This window comes from Papilio polytes, unplaced genomic scaffold (genome assembly GCF_000836215.1).
Source record: "Papilio polytes unplaced genomic scaffold, Ppol_1.0 DF823700.1, whole genome shotgun sequence".
In the NCBI taxonomy this organism is placed as follows: Eukaryota; Metazoa; Arthropoda; class Insecta; order Lepidoptera; family Papilionidae; genus Papilio; species Papilio polytes.
Genome location: NW_013525504.1, coordinates 421,973 through 449,543, shown reverse-complemented (window position 1 = coordinate 449,543; position 27,571 = coordinate 421,973). Strand labels below are relative to the sequence as shown.

Here is a 27,571-nt window from a genome sequence, read left to right as displayed (position 1 = left end):
TTTTAGTCAGTTAATTTTTAATGAAAAAATCTGGACAACATATTCATTACTTTAGTAATGGCCTATGGTATTAAAGTCATAGTGACGTACTTATTACCTACCGGATAGGTAAATTGAATTATAACAAAATTTTATTTATGTAAGCGTTCTGTTAGAGCTTATTACGTTATTCATAGATGTAGGTACATTACTAATGCATTATATTGACATAAGTATTACCCACTAACCTGAGCCTAAATACGTCGATGAGAGGATTGTCCAATGGTCTTTGCTCGCCGGCTCCTCTCTTTTATATCGATATTGGACATGCTGCTGCTCTGCCACGACGTCTCTTCTCGCTGCATGCGGCCTTAAACCCAATTTCTCGGCTTTACTTTTCTCAACAATTCCTTTACTACACTTTTCGACTATTTCGAAAATTTATACACTCTTTTGTACTTTTAGAATGCTTTAATGGAATTTTTAAATTCAGAACTCAAAAATGTTTATCCGTTAAACATTTATTAATACTGAGTACGATGACGACCGCTATGTACGAAAGTACACAACGCTATGAGCTCCGCTAATGACATCGGGCGCCTCGTCCTAGCTGGCGATAAGGGTTGCCACAATACAGGGAGTACCAACCGTCATTGTTGACACCTGTCAACGGCGAATGACCGCGAAATTAAAAGTATATAACGCATCTTCATAAGCAATGCTGTATGTTTTCCAGAGGCATATAATATCAGGATTAAAGAGAGACTGTTGAATTCCAAAGCCAGATTTTGATCTTTCATTTGTTTTAAAAAGAAGAGCCAATAGCCCAATAGTTTAGGGAATACTAATCTAGTGGTTATGGGTTCAAAACCTACCTTTTACTATTGTTATGAACCATACTATAGCACAGGATTTGACTTATTTGGTTTCAAAAAATATTAAGTAAGTTAACAAAATTATCATTGAGAGCCCCCTCTATAAAGAGCTATCTCAATAGTATAGCTTTTGTTTTGAGAAGTCCATCCTAAGGGACTACTAATAACCATAAAATATTTTGAGTGCAGAAGCTAATATTATTTATTTGTAATAGGAGAGTGTTAGAAGTGGAGTCCATAAAGAACAGCTGATGAAGCAGGTCAGGGAACACCTAGAAGAAATGGGTCTGGATAAAAAAATGCATGTGATTAGATGGATGGGAATTGTGTTCCTTAAAATCTCTTTCATGATGAGAATTGGAATTTTCGTCAATGAAGCTGCGATTTTAAAGGTAGGATATTATTTATAATGTGTGAATTAAATTATATCTTCTTAACTATGCTGTCCTATAGTCTTAACTAGCTTTCTCCTGCTAACTTTGTCGGGGTTTATTTGTTCTTCCAGACTATGTATCACATCTGCATCAAATTTAATTGAGATCAGTTATTTTGAACAAAATAACAGCCATCAAACTTCCATCCATTAAAATTTTCGCAATAACACTGACATACAAACAGCAGTTTAGATAATTATATTTGGTATATTGATGTTATTTAACTCTCTTACTGAAAAATGTGAATTATCAAAGGTGTTTGACACAAAAAACAAATTCCGACGTTACACTATCCATTGATTTATTTTACCGAAAGTTAAAACTGTCGTAAAATGTATTGAAAAGTATTTTTATCTTTCACATCGATGTTTTTGTATATTTATTTTGACAGTGAAACTCACTATAATATTGTACTTTAGTACTGCCTGAGTTATTTTTAATTACATGTGTTTTATGCAGTTAAAAGAGCAAATGGGGACGAATCCTATAATATTTCTGCCGACACATCGCAGTTACGCAGACTTCTGCGTGTTGACATATTTATGCTACCACTACGATATTGAGTTGCCGGCAGTCGCCGCGGGAATGGGTATGTATTCATTTATACCGACTAAATGATAACCATAGAGCCTTAATACATACTAAATCTAGACTAAAGGACTTCCCTTAATGACCAGTAAAGATAAATGCGCATTTATTTAGATACGAATATAATTAAAAACAGTACAAAACAAAGTTAACTAGAATTACAATTAAAATACATGTTATTTATGTTAATATTCAAGATACGACTTATCCGAAGTAAATATAAAAATAAACATTAGTAGACCAAAGTGACGCACTTCAAACTTGCTAGTGTTTGTTCGTTTCACGTTAAATACAAGATTGCCTTGAACATATAACTGAGTATATCACATGCGACTACAAAAAGTTAAAACTACTCCGCAAAAAATCTATTTTAAATAAGTGTTCATTTCTATATTATTGTAAAAAAATTAACAAACCCACAAATAAGCCCACAAAAATATATCTATTCCCATCATTGTGGATATAGTATCTCTGGCTACCCCAATTTAATTATCGTAAAGTTATTTTTTCCTATTGGAATTATAAAATAGTGTGGTGGCCCACCTATCAAGGATTATCAGCTCCAATATCTACCTAAACCTTATCATTATGAATATTTGACCGATACGCTATCGATTAATGTCATACGCATGGGCGTTTTTGAAAATATGCACAATTATAATTATTGATATTGACCCCATAAATTAATATTCTTTATCTTGCACTCTTTTCTACGGAAGAATGAGACAATATGTACTCTTGTATACACTATCAATCGTCTTACTGAATTCACTCGTATTACCGGTTTTAGTATTACTATCGCCCTGGGCGAGATACAGCGCCCCATTTATAACCAACTTTGAGAGGGACTTATAGGTAATTCTGATACCTGTAGTCCCCCTATCTGTCTAGCGGCCTGGGGGCTCGCCCGTCCGAACCCTACCCTGACATCGGCACTGTTTAGCCCCTTCTTAATGTGCTGTCCAACGGCTCAAGGCATGATGTGAAGTGGCCTTAAAATTTAGGCCACATTACTTTAATCCCTAGGGATTTAGGGATCTAGATCTCTAAAACATTCCTGTCAAATGATTGACGAGTTATCAATAAAGTTAGCGTGGATTCAAATGTTACATGCAATTTTAATACATTTATGAAACTTACTAAGACGTGTAAAATAGTTTTTTTGTTACAATTTTTTACGTTGGAAAAATAAATTGACAATCTTACTTAAAAAGCAGCTATGTTTATCTTTAATTTACAATACGTACGATTTGTACAATTCTTCCATTATTATATCATACGTTTTATCGCTGTCATACTAATTGATTGTTATGATTGTTTCTTGTAAACCAGTGATTTTTTATTGTTTTTTTTTTTTAATTTCGTTGGTAGATAAATCTTTTTTTTTACTTTATAAGGTGGCAAACGATCAAGCGGCCACCTGAATCCGCCAAAATGACGAAGTGACCACTGCCCATAGACATTCGCAATAGCGGATGCCTTGCCTACTGATAATTGACGAAGGAAAATGCACATAAAGAGGGTATTTCTCTTCCTATGCGTCTCATCCAACGTCAAGTCTACATTCCCTCCCCATTGTTTTCTTATAAGAAAAAGAGTGGGGGAGGAAAAAAGACTAAAGTTGGGCATACTCGGAAATTTTTCTCTCTAACGTAAACAGAATAGGGTAGTTTACAGATAGGATATTCTATACACTATATACTGTTTTTTGGCAAAGTTTTCTCGTTTTACATTGCAAAAATATTATAACTAACAGTAATATTTTTTAGATTTCTACTCGATGGCGGTGGTCGGACAACGTATGCGGGAGACGGGAGCTTTCTACATCCGCCGCACGATGGTGGGGGCGCCACTGTACGCGGCCACGCTCAAGCAATACGTGCGCACGTTGGTCGCAAAGTACCACGCCCCTCTCGAGTTCTTTATAGAGGGTACTAGGAGTAGGAGCAATAAATCATTACCACCAAAGTATGGTAAGTTGATTAGCTGTCGCCCGCGATTCCGTACGTCCGGAATTAAAAAACTTTAGTAACCTATGTGTTCTTCTGTACTATGTTTAACATCTGTGCCAAATTTCAGCGAGATCCGTTCAGCCGTAGTAACAGACATCCATCTAAACATTCTACAAAACAAATCTACAAAAATATACCATTATTATCTACACTATTATTATTAAGAAGAAATATTTCAATGGCAGTTTATAAAAACAAATTCAAACGTTTTAAAGCGGGCGCACATCTTTAACTAAACTGTCGCACATCGTTGTGCGATTGTCGATTGTTGTGCTCATTCAATTGTTTAGTTGGACAACTAAATATCGAGTAGTGTGAGAAAAAAGTTTAAAGGAAGCAAAGCGAGTCTAAACAGTTATTTGATATAGTCAAAGGTGTGAGCGGTCTAAATATTTTTTTTAGAAGATAACAAATCTACATATTTATCATTCTTGTAACAATTGTGTAAAATAACGCTTCTATTATGTCATACGAGATTACTGAATATTATCACAATGAAGTCAAACATTTAATACGTTTTCTGTGGTACTGTGAATCTTTTAAGTAAATATCAACGTACTATTTGTACTTCAATGTCAAGATTTCTGATGGAATAATCATTTGTTTAACAATCGTAACCACTGTTAGGAAGAACTTATTTATTTTTCATTTTAAGCATATTATTGTTTAATACTTCTTATCTTCTAAACAGCTGTTTATCAAATCAAATATTTAAGATATAGATTATTACAATCTATTGTATCTATTAAATTACTTTAATATGATTAATAACATTTTTGTGTTACTAGCTTACGCCCGCGACTACGTCCGCGTGGTACTAAAAAAAAACCAAGTAGCCTATGTGTTCTTCCAAACTATGTCCTTTATCTATGCAAAAGTTCATCCAGATACGTTCAGCCGTTTAGACTACAAACTCTAACAAACATCCATCCATCTAAACTGTCGCATTTATAATATGCAAATGTGCTGTCGACGTAATTCAGACACGAAGTATGATTACTAGTTACCATCTGTAATAAAAAAATAAACACAATAGCCCATGTGTTTTTCCAAAGTCTGTTATATGCTAAAATAATAAAAAATCGTTAAGCCGTTCTACACGTAGTAACATTCTTGCAATTAAGCGTTCACATTTATAATATTAGTAAGATTCAGGTATCTGTCGAAAAAAAAGACCAATTTTCGTCACAAAAACAATCTTTACTGTCTTATGTGACTTATCTATATACATTGTATGTAAAATACAGATGTAAGATACAAAATACGCTTTTTGTATCTTGTATCTGTTTTTTGTACATTTTTTACATCGTAAGGTGGCAAACGAGCAAACGGTCACCTAAATCCGCCCGAATGACGAAGCGACCGCTGTCCATAGACATTCGCCATAGCAGATGCGTTGCCTATCCTTAATGGACGGAGGAGGAGACGCAAATAAGGTGGAAATTTTCCTTACCTATGAGTCTCCTCCAGCGTCAAGGGAAAAGGGACTAAAGTTGGGTCCCCGGTATATACATATATTGATACATCTCTGTTCATTGTACCGAAATATCTATAGGTAATTTTATTGTCAGGTATGTTATCGATGAGTCTGATGGGATACTTCGCGGGCGAAGTGTCAGACATAACTATCGTGCCTGTCAACTTCAGCTATGATCGCATCATGGAACAAGTATTGTTCGCGTATGAACACATCGGAGTGCCCAAGCCGAAGGAATCTACAGGCGTAAGTGAAATTTTAACTAAATAATTATAATAAACTACTTTCTGCCCGCGACTTCGACTGCAGGAGGTTTAAAGAAATAAAAGACTATATGATTTTCTAGACTCTGTTCTAGAGATGACTTTTATCTCTAGATGAAATTTAGCATAGATGTCATCTCTAGATGAAATTTAGCATAGATGTCATCTCTAGATGAAATTTAGCATAGATGTCGGATCTATCCGATAAGTAGTTTAAGAGTTATCTAAGAACATCCATCCATACATCTAAAGTTTTGTCTTTATAATGTTAATAAGATATTAACAACTTTTTTACAAGGTTCAAGCAGAACATACATTTTCATCACAATCTAAAAAAATTGATACATGCTCTTATGTGTATTTACTTTCAGGGTTTTTTAAAATCGCTCCGCAGTTTGAACGATCACTTCGGCAATATATACGTAAACTTCGGTACGCAGATATCTCTGAAGGAATTCTTGAAGGGTACAAACTTAGTAACAAACGAGAGTTTAAAACCAGCGAGTCTTCAGCAATTGACAACTGAACAATTATCCCAAGTACGGGACATAGCAGATGAAGTCGTAGTATTGCAGCAAAACAGCGCTGTAGCGACAATATCGAATCTACTAGCGTTTGTCCTAATGGATAGCTTAATGAAGTGTGAAGTGCTTGATTATGAATGTCTTTTGCTTGAAGTTGAATGGATGATGGAAGTGTTAAGCGGATTAGGAGCGTCGGTTTATGAAAAAGATATAAAAAATAGTGTGGATAGGATATTAGTGGTACATCATAAGATGGTGGCGTTGGACAGGGAGAGGCGACTGCGGCTACTGACTGGTGATCTAATGAAAGTATCTGATGACGTCACGGCTAAAATGAAAGGTACTGTACATCATATATAGTTGTCTCTGTTTTATGTATGAGAATATGAGATGTCAATATATCTGTCACTTCTGCGGATATCCACAGTTATAAGACACTAGCTTTCTCCCGCGACCCGCGAATTAAAAAAATGAGTAGCCTATGTTTTCTTCCAGATTATCCTCTACATCTATGACAAATTTCATTGTGTTTCGTTCAGCAGTTTAGGCTACAAACTTTAACAAACATCCATCCGTCTAAACTTTCGCATTCATATTAGTAAGATGGATATCAGACCTGGAACACAAACTAAAAATAGCACACTAGCGCCCTCCTATTTCTAGTGTGATGAGAGTTTCCTACTGTAGCTATGGCTTTTTCTTTTTGTAGATATAGATATTGAATATTTCCTGACAGCTAACCTCGAGAAGCGCCTCACCGGGCCAGATATCATTGTCTGACTATAGACCCGTTTGTAATTCGAAACAACACTTGTGATAATTAACATATCTACGCGTGTTACAAGAAATTCTAATTTTAATTATTCGGCATTAATACATAAATTATGATACCATATGTTTTTTTACAAAGATTAAGGCTTTTTAACGTTTTAGTATTTTAAATTCAAGTAAACATATTTCAATATTTCCGACATTTCTTTCATAATCAGTTTATGAAAATCAATGCACTTTATTTTACTGCAATTTATATAAAACTAGCACTCGCCGCGACTCCGTCCGCATGAAATAAGAAAAACTGAATAGCCTATGTGTTCTTCCAGATTATCCTCTACATCTGTACCAAATTTGAACAAAATCGGTTCAGCCGTTTAGGCTACAAACTCTAGCAAAAATCCATCCATCTAATTTTCACATTTATAATATTTGTATGAAGTATGATTGAACTTGGGTAGCATTTATAAATATATTTCCAGGGCACATTTTGAAGGCAGAGACGATGATGACCGCATTACCTGTCATACAATTGCAAATATACATAAACCCAATGCTACATTATATCGTGACTCCAGCACTAGTATACGTTCTTGTTAAACGCGGACCAACTAATAAAGGTAATACCAGAAATTTTGTACCAAGATACACGACTGATAATACTCCTATTGGAATGACATATTATACTTCAAAATCGAGTTTTTAAGGCGTTTAACTTGATAGTAAAAAGAACCCGCCATATTGCGGAAAAATATGGAACTAATTCCTTTGCGTATATTAGAAATTAAAAAAAAAGAAGGTGATTGAATCGCCATTATACTGTTTTTTATATTGTTAATTAATGCATAATTAAATAAAACTTTTTAAATACATAACCCACCTGTTCGTTAAAATAACTTGAGTAATCTTGATTCATAATGTTACAACAAGCATTCCAATAATAATAATAATGTTTTCAGACGGAATGTTAATAAAATTAATAATAGTAAGTCAATAAAATGTATGTAATATTAATAAAATATTGATTCCAGACACACTGGCAAATGATTATCATCGGTTGAGAAAATTGCTAAAACACGAATTCTTTTACGTCGCTAGAACTGAGAAAGAAGTAAGTATTTTTTATTATAATAACTAATTTAAACTCCATTAACACGACTTACATGGGAACGACAATTCCTTCAACTGACACTTTAATGAAATATTTTCTATCTCTGTTTTTACAAAGAAAATTTGAGAGATAACGATATATGTGAGTGGAGACTGTACCACTTTTTAAAAGAAATTGGGTCGCAGGATGAACCAAATGTAAAGTTAATTTTTAGTACAGAAAGCTATTTTTACTAAAAAAAAAAACCTTTACTAATTGCTGTCTAATTTATAATAATACACTACTAGTATTTTAATGAAATTTAAAAAATATGTGTTACATAAATAAATAATTTGAGCTCAGCTAAGAGGAATTATGATTTTATGTAATCTATTGTTTTCATAAGTCATGTCTTAAGAAACAATGGAGTATTTTTATTTGATTAATGTTTGTTTTTGTAATTAGCTAGTTTCCTGTGACTTTATATCAACTGATATGAAGTAATGATGCACTTGCACTTTTAATTATTATTGTCTTTAAGTTAATTGGCTTGCTACCATCCACAGATAATATAAATCACTAGCTGTTGCTCGCGAATTCGTCCGCGTTAAATTACCAACTAGTAATAATGTAGCATATGTTATTCACGAATAATGAAGCTTTTTTGGAATTGAAATGAAGGAATTTTTAAAATCAGTAGTTTTTGAGTTATATCAATATATTCAAAATACAATTCTTTCCTCTTTATAATATTAGTATAGCTAAGCACTGAGCTCTATAAATGGACAGGCTACGTAATACGTGGTATTTTGTGAGTATTTGATATCCGCCATTTTGGCGCTGACGGTCGCGGTTGGTGGCGGTGGTGAAAATTCGAACTAATAGAGATAGAATTGACTGTCATTTAACATCAATAAATGCATTTTAATGACCTTTCTATTTATACAGATTAAAGAAATAACAGTTTTGACGTGATATATTTTAGATATTCAATAAAGCCATAGATTATTGCACGACACAAGGTGTAATAGTTAACAAGGAGGGTACAATGTCTGCGGGCGACGCTCACAGACTGCAGTTCTTGTTGGAGTGGGCCTTGCTGCCGTTCCTCACCACGCTAAAGCTGTGTATGGATGTTATGACTGAGGTAAACTAGCTATTATGTGTATAGGCTTAAGGTGGAATGTGGCTTGTGGTATGTGATGATTGATCTCTTTTTATAATCAAATAACTATCTTAAGCTTGCGACTATGTCCGCGCGGAATTAAACCAACTTTGCATGTGTGTTCTTCCAGACTATGTTCTACATGTGTACAAATTAATCGAAATTCGTTAAGCAGTTTAGTCTACATAGTTTAAGAAATATTTACCTATCCATCCGTAGTATCCCTTAAAGCCTATGTCTAGATATGCTCTCGAAGACGAAACTCCATAAAGTTTGAATCTGATAATACATGATCTATCTATGAAGATCTAATATATGAAGATCTTAAATTTGCAATTACCTTGCTATAGCTCGCAATTTCACGTGAAATAATACATATAGCCTATGTTACTTAGAGATAACGTAGTTTTTTAATGATGAAAGAATGATTAAAATCGGCTTGATGGTTTTTGAGTTTTTTCAATACATACAAAAAAAAACAAAAATACACATTTTTCTACTATAATATTAGTATAGAAGGTATTAGATAAGAGGTGAGTTTCAGAAGAAGCGTTGCGAGCACGCGCAGGTGCTGAAGCGCGTGCAGGCGGCGGCGGAGCGCGCGGCGCAGCACCCCTACTGCCTCAGCCTGGAGTGCGCCGCCAGCGGGTTGCGCGGCCTGCTCGCCGCCGCCGCGCTGCGCACACACAAAACGTTAGTTATTGTATATCTATAGCATAAATGCTTTCTCAGCAGCTGAATTTAAAAAAAAAACTTTTTGTTTATGCCCTATTACTATCTCTATTTATGTCCCAAGTTTCATCCAGATTTGTTTAGACGGATAGTTACGTTGTAACTAAAATACCTTTGCACTTTTAAATTTATGATATTAGTAAAATTTATCTTAAATTACGTTTGATTGAACTTTCATACAGTGAAAATGACGCTTAATATGTGAAAATTGAGTGGTATTTTTTTTAATCTACGCCTTATATTTACTTGATCATACCTCTCGCTGAGATTTCTGCTTTAGTGACTATTTAATAACAGGGTACATAGCACGAAAATTTGTCCGTGACGTCACGAATACTTTGTCACAAATTTTCGTGCCAGTGCAGTTATATAATAAAACTAATTTACAATTTTGTTTTCTAGGGGTTCGGAAAATGTTTACGAAGTGGTGCCGCCGGCAATGGAGGGTTGTCGTCAACTAGTCAATTCAGTGTTGTCTGAAATAAACGCGGTTTGGGGTAGAAACAACCCCGTACTGCTGCACGCGCCCCTCCCCTCGCGGCTCTAGTGGTTACTTTTAGTTGCAGCTTGTTTCTGTGTTATTGCGTATTTATTACAATGGTATAGCCATTTTGAAGGAAAGTGAATTATTATTAAGTCAAATGAGTTATTCAACGTAGGCAGTGTGATTGTTTTAAAATAGAAAATATAAGATAATGTTAATTTAGAATAGAAAAGCTGAGATTTTTAATGTATTAACTACCAGGCTCAAGACATAGTTTTATAAGCGCTAATTAAATATTTTTTTTTAATGATTACAGTAGTAATTTTTTAATTGTTATCAGTATTCAGTTATTCCAAGCAAATTTATTTTACTTGCAGTTATTTAACAGTATTAAAATGTTATGTTCCATTTTGTTGAAATAAAATAAATAAGATTTTATGTAATTTTCAAATATGATTTGATGGAATTCATGAATAAGATTTTCATTTATGCATTTACGAAAATGAACAAATTTGTATAAAGGCAATAGAATTTCTATAAAATTGTAATATTGCTGTGGTAATTGAAGTGACATTCAAATGTTTGCTGTTGTCATAAAATATCTGTGAATTTTTATTCTATTAAATAAAGACTCGAGAAGGCCATGTCGTTGAGAAATTAGAATTAAACTTTAGATAAAGTTAAATTTCAATAGGAATTCAATATTTTTCAATAGGAAAAAATTGTTCAAAGTATAGCTATTGAAGAATAAATTTTGCTACATTCGTTATTTTAAACAATTGAAACTGAAATATAATTTCATCAATATTTTTCATTATATTAATAAAAAAATTCAAAAATAGTTGAGTTCCTATAACTTGTTACAATTTGCCATTTTATGATTGCTGTTGAATAGTTTTTGTATTTTCAATTTGCCAAATATTTAGTATTGGGACTGTGATAAGTTTGTTTTTGTCGTTTTTGTTATTGCGCTTTTCATAATCTGCGTACAAAATACAAATAAAACTTGTATAATATACAGTTATCAGCAAAAACGTATTTTTATTTCAAACTATAGACTCCACATCTTTAAACCTAGAAATCTTACTTTCTTACTAAAATTATAAATGCGAAAGTCTAGTGATTCTCAACCAGTGTGCCGCGGCACTTTTGTGTGCCGATAAATTTTGCATATTTTTGTCAAACTATTTATGCAGTGTCTTGTAAGTAAATAATTCTTATCTTTTTCTTCGTGTGCCAAATTTTGTAATCGTTAAATAACAACAACAATAAGCAACAAAAATAAGGTTGAGAATCACTGGTCTAGATGGATGAACGTGTGAGTTTGTAGCCTTAACGGCTAAACTGATTTCGATGAAATTTGGCATAGACCTCGATGATAGTCTGAAGGAACACATAGGCTACTCGCTTTTATTTTTTTTTATTCATTCCACGCGAACTAGAAGGTTTAAATAAAAACTCATATTGATAAATAAAACACTTTATTTACACACATCACAATAACTTATTGTGCTAGTAAATTAATAATTTTACGTTGACATAAAATAAACAATTGATATTAAAACAAGTAGAAATTTGACACTTGATGTCACCAACTCAGTCATTAAATGGTCAATTGAGAGATCCTTAGAGAAAAATCTAAACTAAGAGACTACTTAAGAGGCCATTAAACTATGTAAGTGGTAGTAAACATTTTTTAATTATTTTTTTTTTCTAAAATGGCTGATCGTTATACGGCAACACTGAGATCAATATGCGTTATAAATGTGGCCAGTCACAAGTCATAATATACATAATCGTATTAAAATCTTTACAATATTTACATAAATGACTATATTCTAATAAACTGAAGATGCTAGGACCAAAGAGTTACAAAGTCATTAGAAGGGACAACTCTAATGAAATCAAAATTTGTATTGATTTGTGAAGTGTCCCTACCGGGCGTAAAGTACACCAACAAATCTCATAGAAATTTCGTTTTTGATGTTAGGAATATGTTCTCGCAAAAGACTATCCCATATATAATATTAAAATAGACAAAATGCATTTTGACTTGACTATAGCAAAAAAATGAACAAAGTGTTACACTAAACAAAACTAAAAATATGGGCTATCTATTTCTTACTTAAAAGTTTAACTTTGCACAATATGAAAATCTTAAGCAATACAGTATTTTGCATTGTTATTCTATTGTGAACTATATTTAAGTATTTTGTGCTGTTTCACTTAAATATTGTTTCATATATAAAAAACATAAAATAAAATAGTTACAGTAAAATCACACCAAAACAAAAAAAAAATGAAAAATTAAATTAATGAAATATACAGGGCGCGGCTGTGCCCCCACCAAATTAAAAACTGAATCTCACCAGTTATAGTTTAAAAAACACCAAAAGAGATCGAAATTACTATTTTTAACAAATATTTTTTTTATCTTCATGATGGTTCTTTTAAGCGAATGAACTCTTACATTTTGCGATTGTATATATTTTTAAATAGATATTTACGTAAACAATATTTTTATTTTGTTTAAAATCATAACTACATCCAAAATACAGTCTTAACTAGTATTATATCAAATTATATGCAATCGAGTTACTGCAAATATTAATCACAAAATTATTATTTTCTAGCATCTTTACTTTACTGTAGATATTATTATAATGATTTGAAAATTATTGAGTATTTTATTGTAAAAAATGTAAGTTGGTTGAAAAGGTTGAATGGGTGTAATAAACTATTTTAATAAATGTAGTTGACATTTAATTTACATAAAAAAGATTGCAAAAGCAATGAGACCCTAGCGGCCGAATCTGACACTAATTTATAATAGATTTGGAATTTAATCGTGCATCAAATGATGTTGTTATTTCAATGTCGTTTCAGTATTCGGCCGTTTAAAAATATTTTTGGATAAATTATGAGTTGTGTTGAGTCAGCACCCTCAGGCTCGTTGGAGAGTCTGATTGATGAAGACGGAGCGTATCTCCATGGGGCAGAGTGTGAGCGCTGCGGCGGGCAGGGCGCCGCGCGCGCGCACCCACGTCAGCGAGCTCTCCAACACGCGCTCCGCAGACACCTCCAACATGTCTGAGAGACGGAGCTGGAAATATAAGGTGGGTTTACATTGACTTAACATTTGCATTCATATGTTACAGCTGTAGCAGTCAGGTGATAAATGAAAAAGTTCTTTTAATTACTAGATTTGTTTACAAACAAATAAATCCATAGAAATGGTCGTTTGCCGGTTTTTTTTACCTGTAAAAAAACGGTGGGTTTACACTGATTAAAAATTTGTATTTCTGTTACAGCTGAGAAATCACCCAGATAAATGAAAAAGTTCTATTAATGTCTAGATTTAGTTTTTTTATTATCGCGTCAAATTAATAAAAGCAAAAATAAGTAGCTTATGTGCTCATCCAGACTTTTCTCGACATGTATTTTAAATTTCATAGCGATTAGTTGAGAAGTTTAGGTTACTTGTTGTAACCTAAACTGCTAAACGGATCTCAATGAAATTTCGCATAGACGTAGAGCATAATCTGGATTAACACATAGGCATACTCACTTTTGTTTTTTTCAATTCCACGTGGACGGAGTTGTGGGCGAAAGTTAGTTTATAAAATTAATACGATTTTTTCACGTACTTCGGGAGTGAAATCGTATTTATGACTTAAACTAGCTTTCGCCCGCGACTCCGTCCGAATGGAATTAAAAAAAACTTAAGTAGCCTATGTGTTATTCCAGGCTATTCTCTCCATCTATGACAAATTTCAATGAAATCCGTTCAACCGTTAAGGCTACAAACTCTAACAGCCATCTATCTAAATTTTCGCATTATATTCCATTCCAAATCTAATATTAGTATGAAAGTAAGATTTGACAAGTTTAAGGTACAAAGCAGTCGTCACCTGTCCGTCTCCGACAGGGTAGGCGGCGGCGAGGGCGCTGCTGCCGTAGCAGAGGTCGAGGTGCACTCGCTGCAGGGTGACGCCCATGCCGTGCAGCGCGCGCCCCTCCTTGTCCTGTACACATTGGATTACAAATTACATTAACACCTGTATTATTATTGTTTTTTCCTTTTTAATTACTTTGTTATGTTTTTTTCTCTTATTCCAAACTGTGTTGTAGTGGTGATAAGATTAAATGTTATTTTATTTTATTTATTTATTTTAATATATTGTGTGTATTTAATATGAAAAAGGTTCAGTTTAAATACACATGTTTGTATCAATTTAAACTAGGTTTAATTACAATCACATCATAACCATTACAGATATTTTTAGGCAGATTTGTTATAAGTCTACCAATTGTTTTCAATTATACTCAAATATATCTGTACATAACACAATAAGCAAATAATTTGAAGAAGGAATAAAAATATGGAAAGTTTAACTTAGATAACTGGATCAAAAATCAAAGTGTCCATTTTTAAATTTTGTAAAAATAAAATGAGTGACTTAGTGCACGCAGAATCACCAATTATACACTACTAGTTTTCGGCCGCGACTTCGTCGGCGTGGGATTAAAAAAAACTAAAGTCAGTAGCCTATGTGTTTTTTGAGAGTATCCTCCATATCTATATCAAATTTCATCGAGATCCGTTCAGCCGTTTAGGCTACAAACTCTAACAAACATCCATCCATGTAAACTTTCGCATTTATAATATTACTATGATTTAGTAAAGTATATTAGTATAGTTTACCTTGGCGGTGACGTGAGCGTTGAATGCGGCGAGCACTATGTCTGCGGCGTTGACAACGGAGCGCGAGTAGGCGGGACGCGGCGTGTTCTCGTCCGCGGCGTGGTGCAGGCGCAGCAGCGGCTGCTGCAGCAGCTGCTGCGACACGTGCGCGCCCAGCGACAGCTGCCCGCTCACTGCGCCTGATGTACGCTGACAGGAGAAACAATTGTCATCAACTTTTGAAAATTGACAATCGATTATCGATTGTTTTTAGCCAATTCAACTGTTTAGTTACACAACTATAAATCGAATAATTTGCGCACCTCCATATAAGCTCATAGCAATCAAAGCGAAACTAAACAGTTGTGCGATAGTATAGTGCGCGCACTCTAAATAGAATCCTAGCATGAAAAAGTGAAACCATAGGATAAGACATTTCAATCCAATAAATATGAAGTCTTTCGACTAACATCAGGTAATATTGGGTGATTTATGACATTTTCTTGTAGGCGTGGTACTTAGGTATTTCAACAAAATAGTTGTCTTGATAATTAGTGTAGTCGTAATCCTCAATATCACAATTCATATTTCCACTAAATAATTATAGATCATAACGATATGTTTCGATTAAGATATTGAATTGACGTCCACCGAACACATGGTCGCGCGCGCATTCCATCGCGACTCAAATGGAACTGACTCGATTAACAAAATGGCCGCCCTACCAGTGCTCGGTGTTCGCCATGGGCATAGAGTAAGCCTACAAATATGTTTAATATAATAATTGCTGTTTCCGGCTTCAAAAACTTCATTTTATTTTATTGGTGACATGTGTAAAAACTTTTAATGGCAAATATCAAAATTCAAATGTATACGACAACGAAGGGCTTTGCTTTGGCTTAACAGGAAGATACTTTGAGCTACTGCGTATGTTGTTGCGATAGCGAGAGAGAGAGAGAGAGAGAGAGAGAGAGAGAGAGAGAGAGATAGAGAGAGAGAGAGAGAGAGAGATAGAGAGAGAAGGGTGTGGTATATACCTGGCAAGGCACGGCATGCTCCACGATCAGCCTGAAGGTGTGTCGCGTGCGCACGTTGTCGAGCACGCCCTGGTTCATGCCGCGGTTGTCGTCTCTCGTCAGACGTCGGTCTTGCATCACCTGCAATCATACTAATATTATAAATACGAAAGTTTAGATGGATGGATGTTTGTTAATTTGTAGCCTAAACAGCTGAACGAATTCCGATGAAATTTGGTATAGATGGGGAGGATAGACTGGAAGAACACATAAGCTACTAACTTTTGTTTTTTTAAATCTACTCGGACGAAAGCAAGTCTCTTATAACATTTTATTACAAACAGAACAAACATCTATATTTGTTTGATATTTTGATATTTGTATCGACGCTAAATTCAATTGGTAAATTACATAACTCAATGTGCATTTAAAGTCAAATAGAAACAGGATTGTAGTAAGAAATGAACAAAAAATTCTGAGGTATGAATTTGTCTTATATTGGACAAAAAAAATCAACATGACCCCACGACCGTCCCAAAAGGGTAGACAGAGACCACGGGCCTCCTTTTGCGAATCTTATACACTACTCTTGCTCATTGGCTAGCTTCTTCAAATGTAGAATAACGATAAATGAAGAGTGTAATGAATGGTGAATGACGCTTGTATAAACAAGTAATGAGTGTATGAGTGAATGATGAGTGATGAATGACCTCGATCTGTCCCGGCTGCAACGCAGCGAAGCCGAGCGCGGTGGAGGTGAGCAGAGTGAGCCTGGTGTGGTCATCCTCTATGTAGGCGGCGGCCGGCAGCGGGTAGAAGTTGGCTTGTAGCGGTAACTTCTCAAAGTAACGACGTTTAATCATCTTTGGAACAAACAAATTATATTAACAAAAATAATATAGCTTCGCTTCGTAAACATCAGAACTTCAAATTTAATGGAATTTTAAGTTTAAGCGCGGGCTTATTTAAAATACTGTTATATTTTTAAATGTCGTTTCAGTAAGAAACTCTGTTCACTATGAAGGTCACAACTTAAGATTTACTTATTTATTTTATATAGGAAGTCAATGTATAGCATGAAACAAATAAAGTTATATAAAAAAAATAACAAAAAAAAACACATCATCATGGATACACTTACAGGCTAACGCAACATTTTCATCATTAGAAGCAAACAGAGACATAAATACAATTTAACATATTGTTTTGAGTAAAATAATTGTTACAAATACCTGCATTCCGTTAAGATCAGTATAGAAGACGTCGCCATTCTTGATGCCAGTAGAGAACCTCATAGCGAGCTCGTAGTCATCCGCCTGCGGGTCGATCAGGAACGTATTGCATATCTCCACCTCGCCTTGAGGCAGCGACGGGTTGTTGTACACCGATATCTGAAACATGTATACTAAATATAGCTGTTTAGTCACCCTCTAATTGTCATAGCGTGATGATATATAGCCTATAACCTACATTATTACATGGTCTAACAAATGTAAAGGGATTTTTACAAGTTGGATTGTTAATGAATAAGATTAGCGGTAACAAACTTTTATTTTACAACTGACGCATTAACTCTTAATGCTAACTTAGTCATTGAGGAACAACTTAATGATTCTGCAAACGGCAGTAATGAAGAGAAAAATTATCTATATTTATACTGAGAAGTAACCTCCAATAGTCATTCAGTTATTCTATTCTGTAGAAGTATTTTTCATTCATTCCATTCACTGACCGCTAACATGACTTCCGCAGCCTTGGGGCTGACGAGGGCGGTGTAGAGGGTGGCCTTGAAGGGTCCCTCCGTGACTACAATCTCGGGGTAGGGCTCCGGCGCGAAGGGCTCCGCGGGGCCAGACGGGATGAATAGATACGCCCCGCTGTTGTTGTCCAATGTCCGCTGACTGTCGTAACTAGAAAAACGACAATCGTTTTAAAAAATAATAAACTTAAAAACAATTAATGAGAAAGTATTATTTTAAACAAAAACAATCTTTAATTTGCCCTTGATCTATATTAGATTTACTACCCATTTCAATTTATGGTATTCAAAATAAAAAAAAATCATGCATTTAAGGGTAAGTCGTTTAAAGTATACACACAATACACTTAGGAACATCCTTAACGTTTCTGAGTGCTGTACTTACTGAGCGAAGTCCATATGCACCGGCACAGTGGTGCCGGCTGGCGGGACGATGGCTTTGATGAGACCGTTCATATTGGTGACCACTCGAGTGCTGTCACCAGCTCGGAAGGTGACATCCTCCGCCAGCCTCTCCGTCGGCTGCTCCACTGCGAACATCTTGGGCAGGTCCACGTTCCAGTAGTCGGCATTGTAGATACGCACTTTGGAGAATGATGTATACCTAGTTGGGAAATAAATTTACATTTTTAACTGTCTCCATAACTATAGATAATGCATCCATAGGTATCTATAGGTTTGCTTGTATACCAGTTTCTATTATAATAAAATAATATGCCCCTTCAAGTTAGAATCGAGTTTCTTATAAACAAATTTATTAATTTACAACTTTAACCTAAGTGTAATCTAAGTTTGTCAACTTATTTTAATTAAATCTAAGTTATATTTCAGTTTCTTTCGTCGTAGTTCGTAGTTTCAGTTTGAAATTAATTTAAAAAATAATATACTAACTTGTTGATACTCATGCTGTCTCTGAGTGAGACGGAGTAGACTGTGAGTGCGAGGGGGTCGACAGTAACAGGGAAGGAGAGCTGGAACTTGTTGGCGGCGAACCCGAGGCGGCGCTCGCCCGACACCACCGGAGATATTTGAGCCATTATAGGGTTGCCTTCGGGGTCAAATACCTGATCAAATTTAAAAATGTTAAGGGAAAAATATGTATTTATAGTTAACTAGTTTTTGCTCGCGACTTCGTCCTCGTTAAGTTGGGAAATAATAAAAACTATATATAATATAATTGAAATCGGCCCAGAAGAGTTTTTGAGTTATTTCAATACATACAAATATACAAATCTTTCCTTTTCATGATATTCGTATAAATAGAATGACGTAAGTAACATCACACCCGTCTTTCTTTGCACCATGATCTTTATTACGTCTATCGGACTATCCAATTAAACTGTTTCATTCATTCTAGCTCGCATCATTCACCAATCTCGTGGTCATTCACTCACCTCAACATGCGGAGTAGAGACGAGCAGAGTGACAATCTCCTGTCTTCTAAACGCCAGTGCATTGTAAAAGACCACTCTTCGTGATGGAGACATAGCATCTAAAGCTATGGTGATGCGAGACGGTATTTCGTCGTGTTTCCGCCAAATGTCGTCCACATCGAAGTACACGTCTTCTTGCGTCTGCTCCAATATCGCTGGTTGTTTGAGCAAGTAATAAGCCGCTTGTTGGATTGCAGACTGACTGTATTTTATAGCTTGTAGCATTCTGGAATATTAGGTTAGTATTAAGTTTTTGGTTATGAAACCTATATTCCTTTATGCAACGAAATTAAGCAGAGAACCAATAAAAACATTGCAATGTTTCTTTTTTTTTTGTTGTTTTACATTAAATTGTGATATTAAGTGAAGAGAAGAATAACAAGACTAGGTAATGTTACATAATTATTTGTGAATTGTTTGGAATTTACTAATTTTACGAGAGTGCGAGCACTTAGCTTGAGGTTATCATCCTAATATAGATAGGAATGGAACCATAGGCTTTACTAACTGATTATCTAGGCTAGGTCTAAGTAAAGGGGCAGCTATTTTTGGATTTATTTTATGCAATTTTTATATGTACGTTTTTCGATTGTCTAGAAGGGGCAGATGCCCCCTATACTCCCAAATAAGAAAAAGGAATGACTGAATGACTTCCGATAGTGTGCAGTATGAGGCAGGTGGCCCGTATACCCCCAAACAAAAAGAATGAATGACTGAATGATTTGATAGTGTGCAGTGTGGGTGTACAGGTGTAATGTGTGGCAGCGAGTACTAACTTTTTAGCGTAGTCCTCGCGCACCTCGTCGCGGGAGGTGCCGGTGACGCCGTCGTGGTGCTGGAAGAGCGCGAGCGCGCGGCGCGCCTGCTCCACGCGGTCGCGCAGCTGCAGCGACACTATGTAGCTCACCGCCTGGCTCGAGCACGCCTGACCTGTTATTATCTCTGCCGCCCTGGTAACACACCTCTATCTTACTAATATTGTAAACGAGCTGTTGCCCGCAACGTCGTTCGCGTGGTATTAGAAAACATACGAACTATATAAATAACAAAAAGCTACGTATCCCTGGGGAACCGGACATTTCTAGGGGATGAACCTTATTCCATGTGTACTCCAGAATTTGTTTTATAGCTGTGCCAAATTTCAATAAGATATGTTGAACCGTTGCAGAATGATCGAGTAAACATTAAAAAACTAAATTAATGAATCCCACGGGAACCGTAACTATTCCCGGGATAGAAGTAGCCTATATGTTCTTCCATACTCTGCTCTACATCTATGCCAAATTTCATCGAGATCCGTTCAGCCGTTTAGGCTACAAACTCTAACAAACATCCATCCATCCATCCATCTAAACTTTGGCATTTATAATTTTAGTAAGATGTGCAAGTTTACATGGATGGATGGATGTAGAGTTTGTGTCTTAAACTGTTGAATGGATCTATATGAATATAAACTAGCTGTTCTCGTGCGGCTTCATCCACATAAAATTATAAAAACTTTATTTTATTATTTACATTTGTCAAATTCTCTATTACAAATGTCATAGTTACCGTTACCATAATAACCTTGGTTCCTTGATGTTGGCTACTTGTAACTTATGGTCTCTTTGTGACATTGAGGTTTATTGGTAGTTTGCAGTAGATTTCTTTTTTTTTAGATTGAATAAGCCGAACCAAAACGCTAGCTATTTTTTAAGGAATAACAAAATAATTATACTTTGATAAGAGCATTTAGATATAGTTTATAAGAATGGAACATGTAAACATTCAGTATACCTGACATATGCCATGAGCACTCTATCCATGTTCTTGTAGAAGGGGCGGGAGGTGTAGTAGCCGCTCCAGTAGTGCTGGTTCCTGTCCGCGTATGTGAAGAAGTCCCCGGACAGCACGGGGAAGTCCGACATCTTCACTTCCTCGTGCACCGCCTTGAAGTAATCTTCAAGTGTACCAAATTGCACCTGAATGTGGTATTGGATTGTTTGGGGTGATATTGATAAGAATAAAATGGCCGAAACATAAAGGACTGATATTAGATTTTAATAAAAATATATTTATGAAGATATTTCATATTTGTAAACTATCAAATTGACATAATATGACTAAAAGCTTGCCTTTTTTTAAATACTATCTAATTATTTATTTTAACACTGAGACTGCATTAGCGACCATTTATCAACTTTATGTTGTTGTAGTCTATACACACTTCTATACTAATATTATAAAGAGAAAAGATTTGCATTTTCAGATTTTAGTGTACATTGGATCAACTCAAAAATTACTGGGCCGATTCCAAAAATTCTTTCACAATTAAAAAAGCTACTTTATCGGTGAGTAGCATGTATTTCATATTTTTACACTATTTTTTAAAATTCCACGTAGACTATACCAGAAGTAAAAGCTATTGTAGTATAAAATGTTATGTTTTCAAATATTGTAACTTATACCTCAGCATTCCAAGAATCCTTGTTATTAATATAGTCAATAATAGCCTCGTAGTTTTGATACTGATTGTCCCATTCGTTTGCGCGGTCGTAGCGGAAGTCGTCTCCCAATGGGAACATTAACACGTTGCTGCGGTACAACTGGGCCTTCTTACGCCATTGGTCCAATATTAAAAAGGCCCTGAAAATAATGCAAACAGCAACATTCTATCACGATATATTACTTTATTATTAGGCTCTTAGGGCCTGTCCCACTACTGGCTGAAATAGGGTCAGATAGCTTAAAAATGACGACTGTCAGATAAGGAAAGAAAATCCGATATTTCCATCACATTTAAATGATTGTTATGAGACAATTTACAATGTGGTGGGATAGGCCCTCAGGTCAATATATGGTTACATGATTATATTACATTACCTTTCAGCAACATTTTTCTGGATAATTTTCCTAGGGGCTATACCCCAAGGACATGTCACTCCATTGCCTGGCAATCTTTTGAAATCAAACTGACAACATACCTGAAATATATTTTATGAGTTACAAGTAGCACGTTATCTTTTACATTGTTATTTACTATCCTACTTCCTGGCAAAAAGTTACGAGTAGGTGTTTGATAGGAACTACATTGACTATCTTACTTCTGCAAAAAGTTTGCATTAAGTAAGTTAAGAAATTAATTTTGTCTATTTATTTGTTTAGCTTTCGCCTGCAACTCCGTCAAAAAAAAACAAAAGTTAGTAGCCTATGTGTTCTTCCAGACTATACCCTATGTCTATGCCAAATTTCATTCAAATCAGTTCAGCAGTTTGGGCTACAAACTCTAACAAACATTCATCCTGACTTTTGCATTTATAATCTTAGTATGATGAGTTACTATTATTATTATTCCATATATCATTAGTCGCTTATTTACTACATAATATATTTTAGACAATTTATATAAATATACAAATGAATATAAAACATTTTATGTAAAAAATAGAATTATTATTATTATAAGTGTACCTTAGGATCAGGTCCACAAGAATGAGGTATATCGTAAGAATAGAAAGGCATCAAGTGTGTAAACATATCAGTTTTACCATTACCATCTGAAACAAAGTTATTATTGACATCATCATCTCCCCTGCCTTATCCTACTCCCGTAGGGTCGGCGCACCAGGTTTTCGTCCTCCAAAGCACTCTATCATCCGTCATCTCAGTTATCACTTCCTTCATGATCAAAGTTATTATTGACATATTAAATAAAAAATATGTCAACTTAACATCTTATTTAAAATAATAATCTGGTGAAAAACTATAAACTACAAAATATGAACTAATCAAATCAATATTTTCAATAAAATTAAATCATTTAACATATTAAGTACCAACGGCAGCCTCAATTATTTCACTCCCATAAATAAAAACTCTAGTAGCATATAATGTTTTTTTTTTATAACATAAGGTGGCAAACGAGCAAGCAGCCTGAATCCACCGAAATGGAAAGCGACCGCTGCCCATAGACATCCACAATTGCAGATGCGTTGCCTACCCTTCATTGACGGTAGAGGAGACGCACATAAAGAGGAATGTGTTACTTTAACAGTGGTAGAGCCCGCAATAGTATTTGTTGCACAATGCACAAGCTTATACTATACCAAGACCACACAGACAACAGACATGAAGTGCAAGCTATTCTGAGTACAGTCTGATAAGTCCACTTTCCCTTCCAACTTTTTACTTATAAGAAAATGATGCGGTATGGGAAGTGTATAGGAAGGAAGAGGAGACACTGAAAGTGGTATATCCCCTTGCTATATCCCCTATTTGGCAATTAAAGCTAGGCAAACGATCTTCACTATATATATATATAGTGAAGATATATATAAGATATATATATATATATATATATATATTTATGGGCAACAGTTGCTTTGCTATTTCGGCGTATCTAGATAACCCGTTGTATGTTAAAATATAAAAATAGCTTACCCCATAACTGTCTCCATTTGAATTCCAACTGTCTATTCAATGCTAATTCCTTCTTAACTCTATAATGAACTCTTTGTATGACAGAATTCTCAAAGCCTGCCAACTTTAATAGATATGGTTGAGCACTGGAGTAACCAAATGGATCTATTGACCAGGCATTCTTCGGTATATACTCAAATTGGTCCATAAGCCATTGATGGCCGGCCACAAGTTGCTGTATGATCGAGATCCAATGTGAGTTTGCCTCATCGTTCATAACCCAACCTCCCGTTACTATTTCTAATTGGCCTGATTTCAGTAAGCTGGATGAAAGAAAAGTATTGTTTTAATCTCTTAAATACCATTGCCACAAAAGTACAAGTGAGGGGTATAAAAGCAAATAACTAATAGTGGTAGAGCCCGCTTTAACATCTTACCACGAATGGGCCGGCTCGCCCGGTGTAATACCACGACCACACAGAAGACAGGCGTGAAGTGGAAGCAATTTCGTGTTTCATATGATGAGTGTAGTGTCAGAGGCCTAATTTTTGTCCCTTTCCCTTTCCATCCATTTCTTATGAGGAAAGGATAGGAAGGTAAAGTGGATTTGACGGTGGAGGAGAAGCATACAAATGGGAAGTGTCCTCTTTATGTGCGTCTCCTCATTCTCCGTCGATTAAGGGTAGGCAAAGCATCTGCAATTGCAGATGTTTATGGGAGCGGTTTGCCACCTTACATTATAAAAAAATATGCTTCAGTCACACTTTTTTTAACCAGACATAAAAATTGTATTTAAATTATTCTTACTAATCCTACCAATATTATATATGCGGATGGATGGATGTTTGTTAGAGTTTGTAGCCTAGAGCTGAATGTATGTAAATAAAATTTTGCATAGACATAGAGGATAGTCTACTCATTTGTTTTTTTTACATCCACACAGACAAAGTCCCGGGCGAAAGCTACTAATCTATAATTATAAAAAGAGAAAGAACATATACCTTTGGAATATAGATTTTTCTTTATCAGTAGCGTCAGAATTCCACCACAATGAGAGATAGCTGATCTCAGCCCAGATGAACTTTCTTCCGACACCTTCTACCAACTTTTCCACCATATTTGTAAATATTGCCTTTGTTTGTGTTTTATAATAGTTTTCAAACGTTTTGATCCAACCTATGAAACAAAAATATGGAAATGAAATATTATAAAACAACAGTAATGACTAATGAATTTATATTGTGAACTCATATGTTAGAAAAGAATGTAAAAAGCACATCATGGATTAAATTGTTAGCTTTCGCCCGAGACTCTGTCCATGTGGAATTAATAAAAAATAAGTATCCTGTGTCCTTTCAGACTATCTTCTACATGCCAAAATTTATAAAAAGAAAAGTGCAATGATGTTTACTACATATCTTCCAAATGGCATAATAAAACATAGTTTAGAAGAACATGTACTACTACTTTTTTATTGACTGAATTCCCAAAAGAAGGCAGTACTCAATTCATCTGTATGTTTTTTTCTTTTTTTTAATTACCATGTGAAAGAATCAAAAGCTATGTCACATTTAAGACAGTAAAGATAGACATCCTTTTTTTAAAGTACATTTATACAAAATGATTTTATTACTTGCTGATAGAAGACATTTTGATTGATAAAAGATATTTAAATGAATATTTTTAAGTTATTAGTGTTAAACATACCTGGGTCATTATGTGAATGTGGCACAATAAATACTTTCAATTTGTTTTTCTGATTCCACTGCTCATCTTTATATTCTATATCCCAACCTTGTTTCCACACACCACCATCTTTGTCATCAAACATTATCCTTTCATACATTGACAGCATCTAAAAAATTGTAGACAGCCAGTTAGTACAAAAAATTGGACTGTATTATAGAGGACGAGGCTATTTTGGGATCAAATGATTAATATCATCATCATCAGCCGTTGTCTGCCCACTGTTGGATCCTTCCCTAATACCTTCCACAGAATGTAGTCCTCCGCCTTCCGCATCCAACAACAAATTATTAACATGTCTAAGTTCAAATTGATTTTCCTATTACAGAATTTGAATTAGTAAGTACCAATACACTTTGGCATAGTGTAAAATAGAGAAAACAATGAAACAAGCTACTAAAACATATAAAAACTTTAACTTTTCAAAGGTCAAAAGTGAAAGTCTGAGAATTTATTTACTAGCAATTATATGCAACACACATTTAAATTGTGTTAATAAAAGTAACATTATATTATGGATGGATTAAATGACAGATGTAGAAGAGTATATATTATACTAATTCTCCAGATGTAATTTATTATAAAAAAAATGGTGTAGATTTTTAATTTTAAATAAAAAAAATGTATTACTTGAATATCTGTCTTAGATGTGGCCTGGTTTATAGGACAGGTAGAGGCATTTAACTTTATACGCATTTTAGGTGGCTCATCTCCTACAACTTTGAATTGCCTGATTTTATTCTCTCTTTTTGGTGTTTTTAGTCTTTTTGGTTGTACATAAACCTCATGGGACTTCTCAACAATCTGCTCTACGGCAGTCTTGATTTCACCAACAACTGCATGATGTTCGTTCAACTCTTTTTCCAAGTGCAGTAATTTAGATTCAAAAGATGTCCATTTATTCTGAAAATAAAAATAAAACAATGTTAGGTTGTTATAAACTTTAGTTTTAGAGCTTTATTGTACTTAAATTTTCCGTATACTTACATCAACGTCCACTACAACCGGCTTTATACTTGGCAACTTAAAACTTAAGTCGGTGACAACGTATAAAATAAAAATGAAGGCGATTATACAAGTCGCCCAAAAAACTGCAGACAACCTTCTTATTCTCATTTTTATCGTTAACCAAAAGTACCCGGTAATCAGCAAGAAATAAGTTCATTAAAACTAATGAAGTATTTTGTTTCTGTGAAACTTGTTATCCGAGACCAGTTGTTTATTTTTCTTTATCTCACTAATATTTACGATTTCCTTAGAGATGCAGTTTACAAAATCATGGAAACGTAATTTGTTTTTTTTTTTATGATAAGCGCGAATATTTCATTTTAAAACATATTATTACACCACATCGAAATACGATAACAAATCGGTGCCGACGACACAAAATATCGTGTTCTGACATCTGTCAAGTATGTCAAACATTAAAAACGTATCTATGGTGCCAAAGAAAAAAACAAATGAGTTTATGGCCAGCCAGTATCGGTCAGCCAAAGCTTGCCAAAGCCACGTAAGTTCGCGCCAGAAGGAAGTTGGTACACTGGCTGGGCTGCATTCAAACCCCTCTGTACTGTTTATTACACTCAGGTCCAGGTTTAACAAGGTTTACAAAATGTGACTCTTGTTATAAAGACAAATACAGTACACTATAAGCAAAAACTTGAACTTAAAAGTTAAAAATTTCTATATTTATTTAGGTGAATTTATCTTCAACTTGATGGTGTTCCATATTCGTTGTTGTTTAATTATTACGATAATATTGTACAGTGTAAGGCAATTATGGCTCTTACATCACATCTGATTATTTACACTACAGCGTTAGGTAATCAGACATCAGACCTCTTATTAAAAATCACTGGTATTGAATTACCCTACTTTCTGAAAAGTCAGTCAGAAAATAAATTAGGTTTCTCAAGAATTACGAAGAAACCTACTTGCGGTGTAAATGTGATCTTTTATTTAGATCATCTCATTTAGTTTTAGTTTTAGTCATGAAACGTTATTTTTATAAGTTGTTCTATAGTTTCATGTGACAAAATAAAATATTTCTAAGGTATTGCATTATTTTGTGATAAATCATACGAGGTTTTATTTTATAAAGTACGTAAAAGTATTAAAAGTCGATATAAATATTAGATTAT

At 34.6% G+C, this 27,571-nt stretch overlaps 2 protein-coding genes across 2 annotated transcripts in view; one reads left to right on the top strand and one right to left on the bottom strand.

Moving 5' to 3' along the window:
• LOC106103855 (dihydroxyacetone phosphate acyltransferase) overlaps positions 1-10,792 on the top strand; it is a 14,247-nt gene extending 3,455 nt beyond the window's left edge. Inside the window, exons 2-11 of the mRNA XM_013283767.1 lie at positions 1,070-1,246; positions 1,748-1,877; positions 3,646-3,849; positions 5,460-5,611; positions 6,000-6,492; positions 7,406-7,543; positions 7,955-8,034; positions 8,999-9,160; positions 9,723-9,871; positions 10,313-10,792. Coding sequence (XP_013139221.1) covers positions 1,070-1,246; positions 1,748-1,877; positions 3,646-3,849; positions 5,460-5,611; positions 6,000-6,492; positions 7,406-7,543; positions 7,955-8,034; positions 8,999-9,160; positions 9,723-9,871; positions 10,313-10,457 — 1,830 coding nt within the window. The 3' untranslated portion in view covers positions 10,458-10,792. The remainder of the gene's footprint in view (positions 1-1,069; positions 1,247-1,747; positions 1,878-3,645; positions 3,850-5,459; positions 5,612-5,999; positions 6,493-7,405; positions 7,544-7,954; positions 8,035-8,998; positions 9,161-9,722; positions 9,872-10,312) is intronic.
• Positions 10,793-12,097: 1,305 nt separating this feature from the next.
• Positions 12,098-26,837, bottom strand: LOC106103852 (alpha-mannosidase 2). Its single transcript, XM_013283763.1, has 20 exons — positions 26,418-26,837; positions 26,061-26,333; positions 25,392-25,539; positions 24,686-24,860; positions 23,706-24,007; positions 22,737-22,822; positions 22,149-22,249; positions 21,734-21,911; positions 21,063-21,247; positions 20,063-20,236; positions 19,248-19,512; positions 18,745-18,917; positions 18,239-18,457; positions 17,827-18,004; positions 17,327-17,485; positions 16,805-16,957; positions 16,116-16,235; positions 15,100-15,288; positions 14,306-14,419; positions 12,098-13,497 (listed from the first exon to the last, which is right to left on the bottom strand). The coding sequence occupies exons 1-20, from the start codon at positions 26,544-26,546 to the stop codon at positions 13,339-13,341; spliced, it is 3,480 nt and encodes a 1,159-aa protein (XP_013139217.1). The 5' UTR covers positions 26,547-26,837; the 3' UTR covers positions 12,098-13,338.
• Between the last annotated feature and the right edge of the window lie 734 nt (positions 26,838-27,571).

Bases quoted from the DNA above. Each gene is read 5' to 3' on its own strand.
- LOC106103852 (XM_013283763.1), bottom strand. From the start codon at position 26,546: ATGAGAATAAGAAGGTTGTCTGCAGTTTTTTGGGCGACTTGTATAATC. The intron at 20,237-21,062 runs GTATACTGAATG...GTGTGTTACCAG, and splicing joins GTGCTCATGGCATATGTCAG to GGCGGCAGAGATAATAACAG. The intron at 13,498-14,305 runs GTGACGACTGCT...TTATATTTCCAG, and splicing joins ACCCTGTCGGAGACGGACAG to CTCCGTCTCTCAGACATGTT.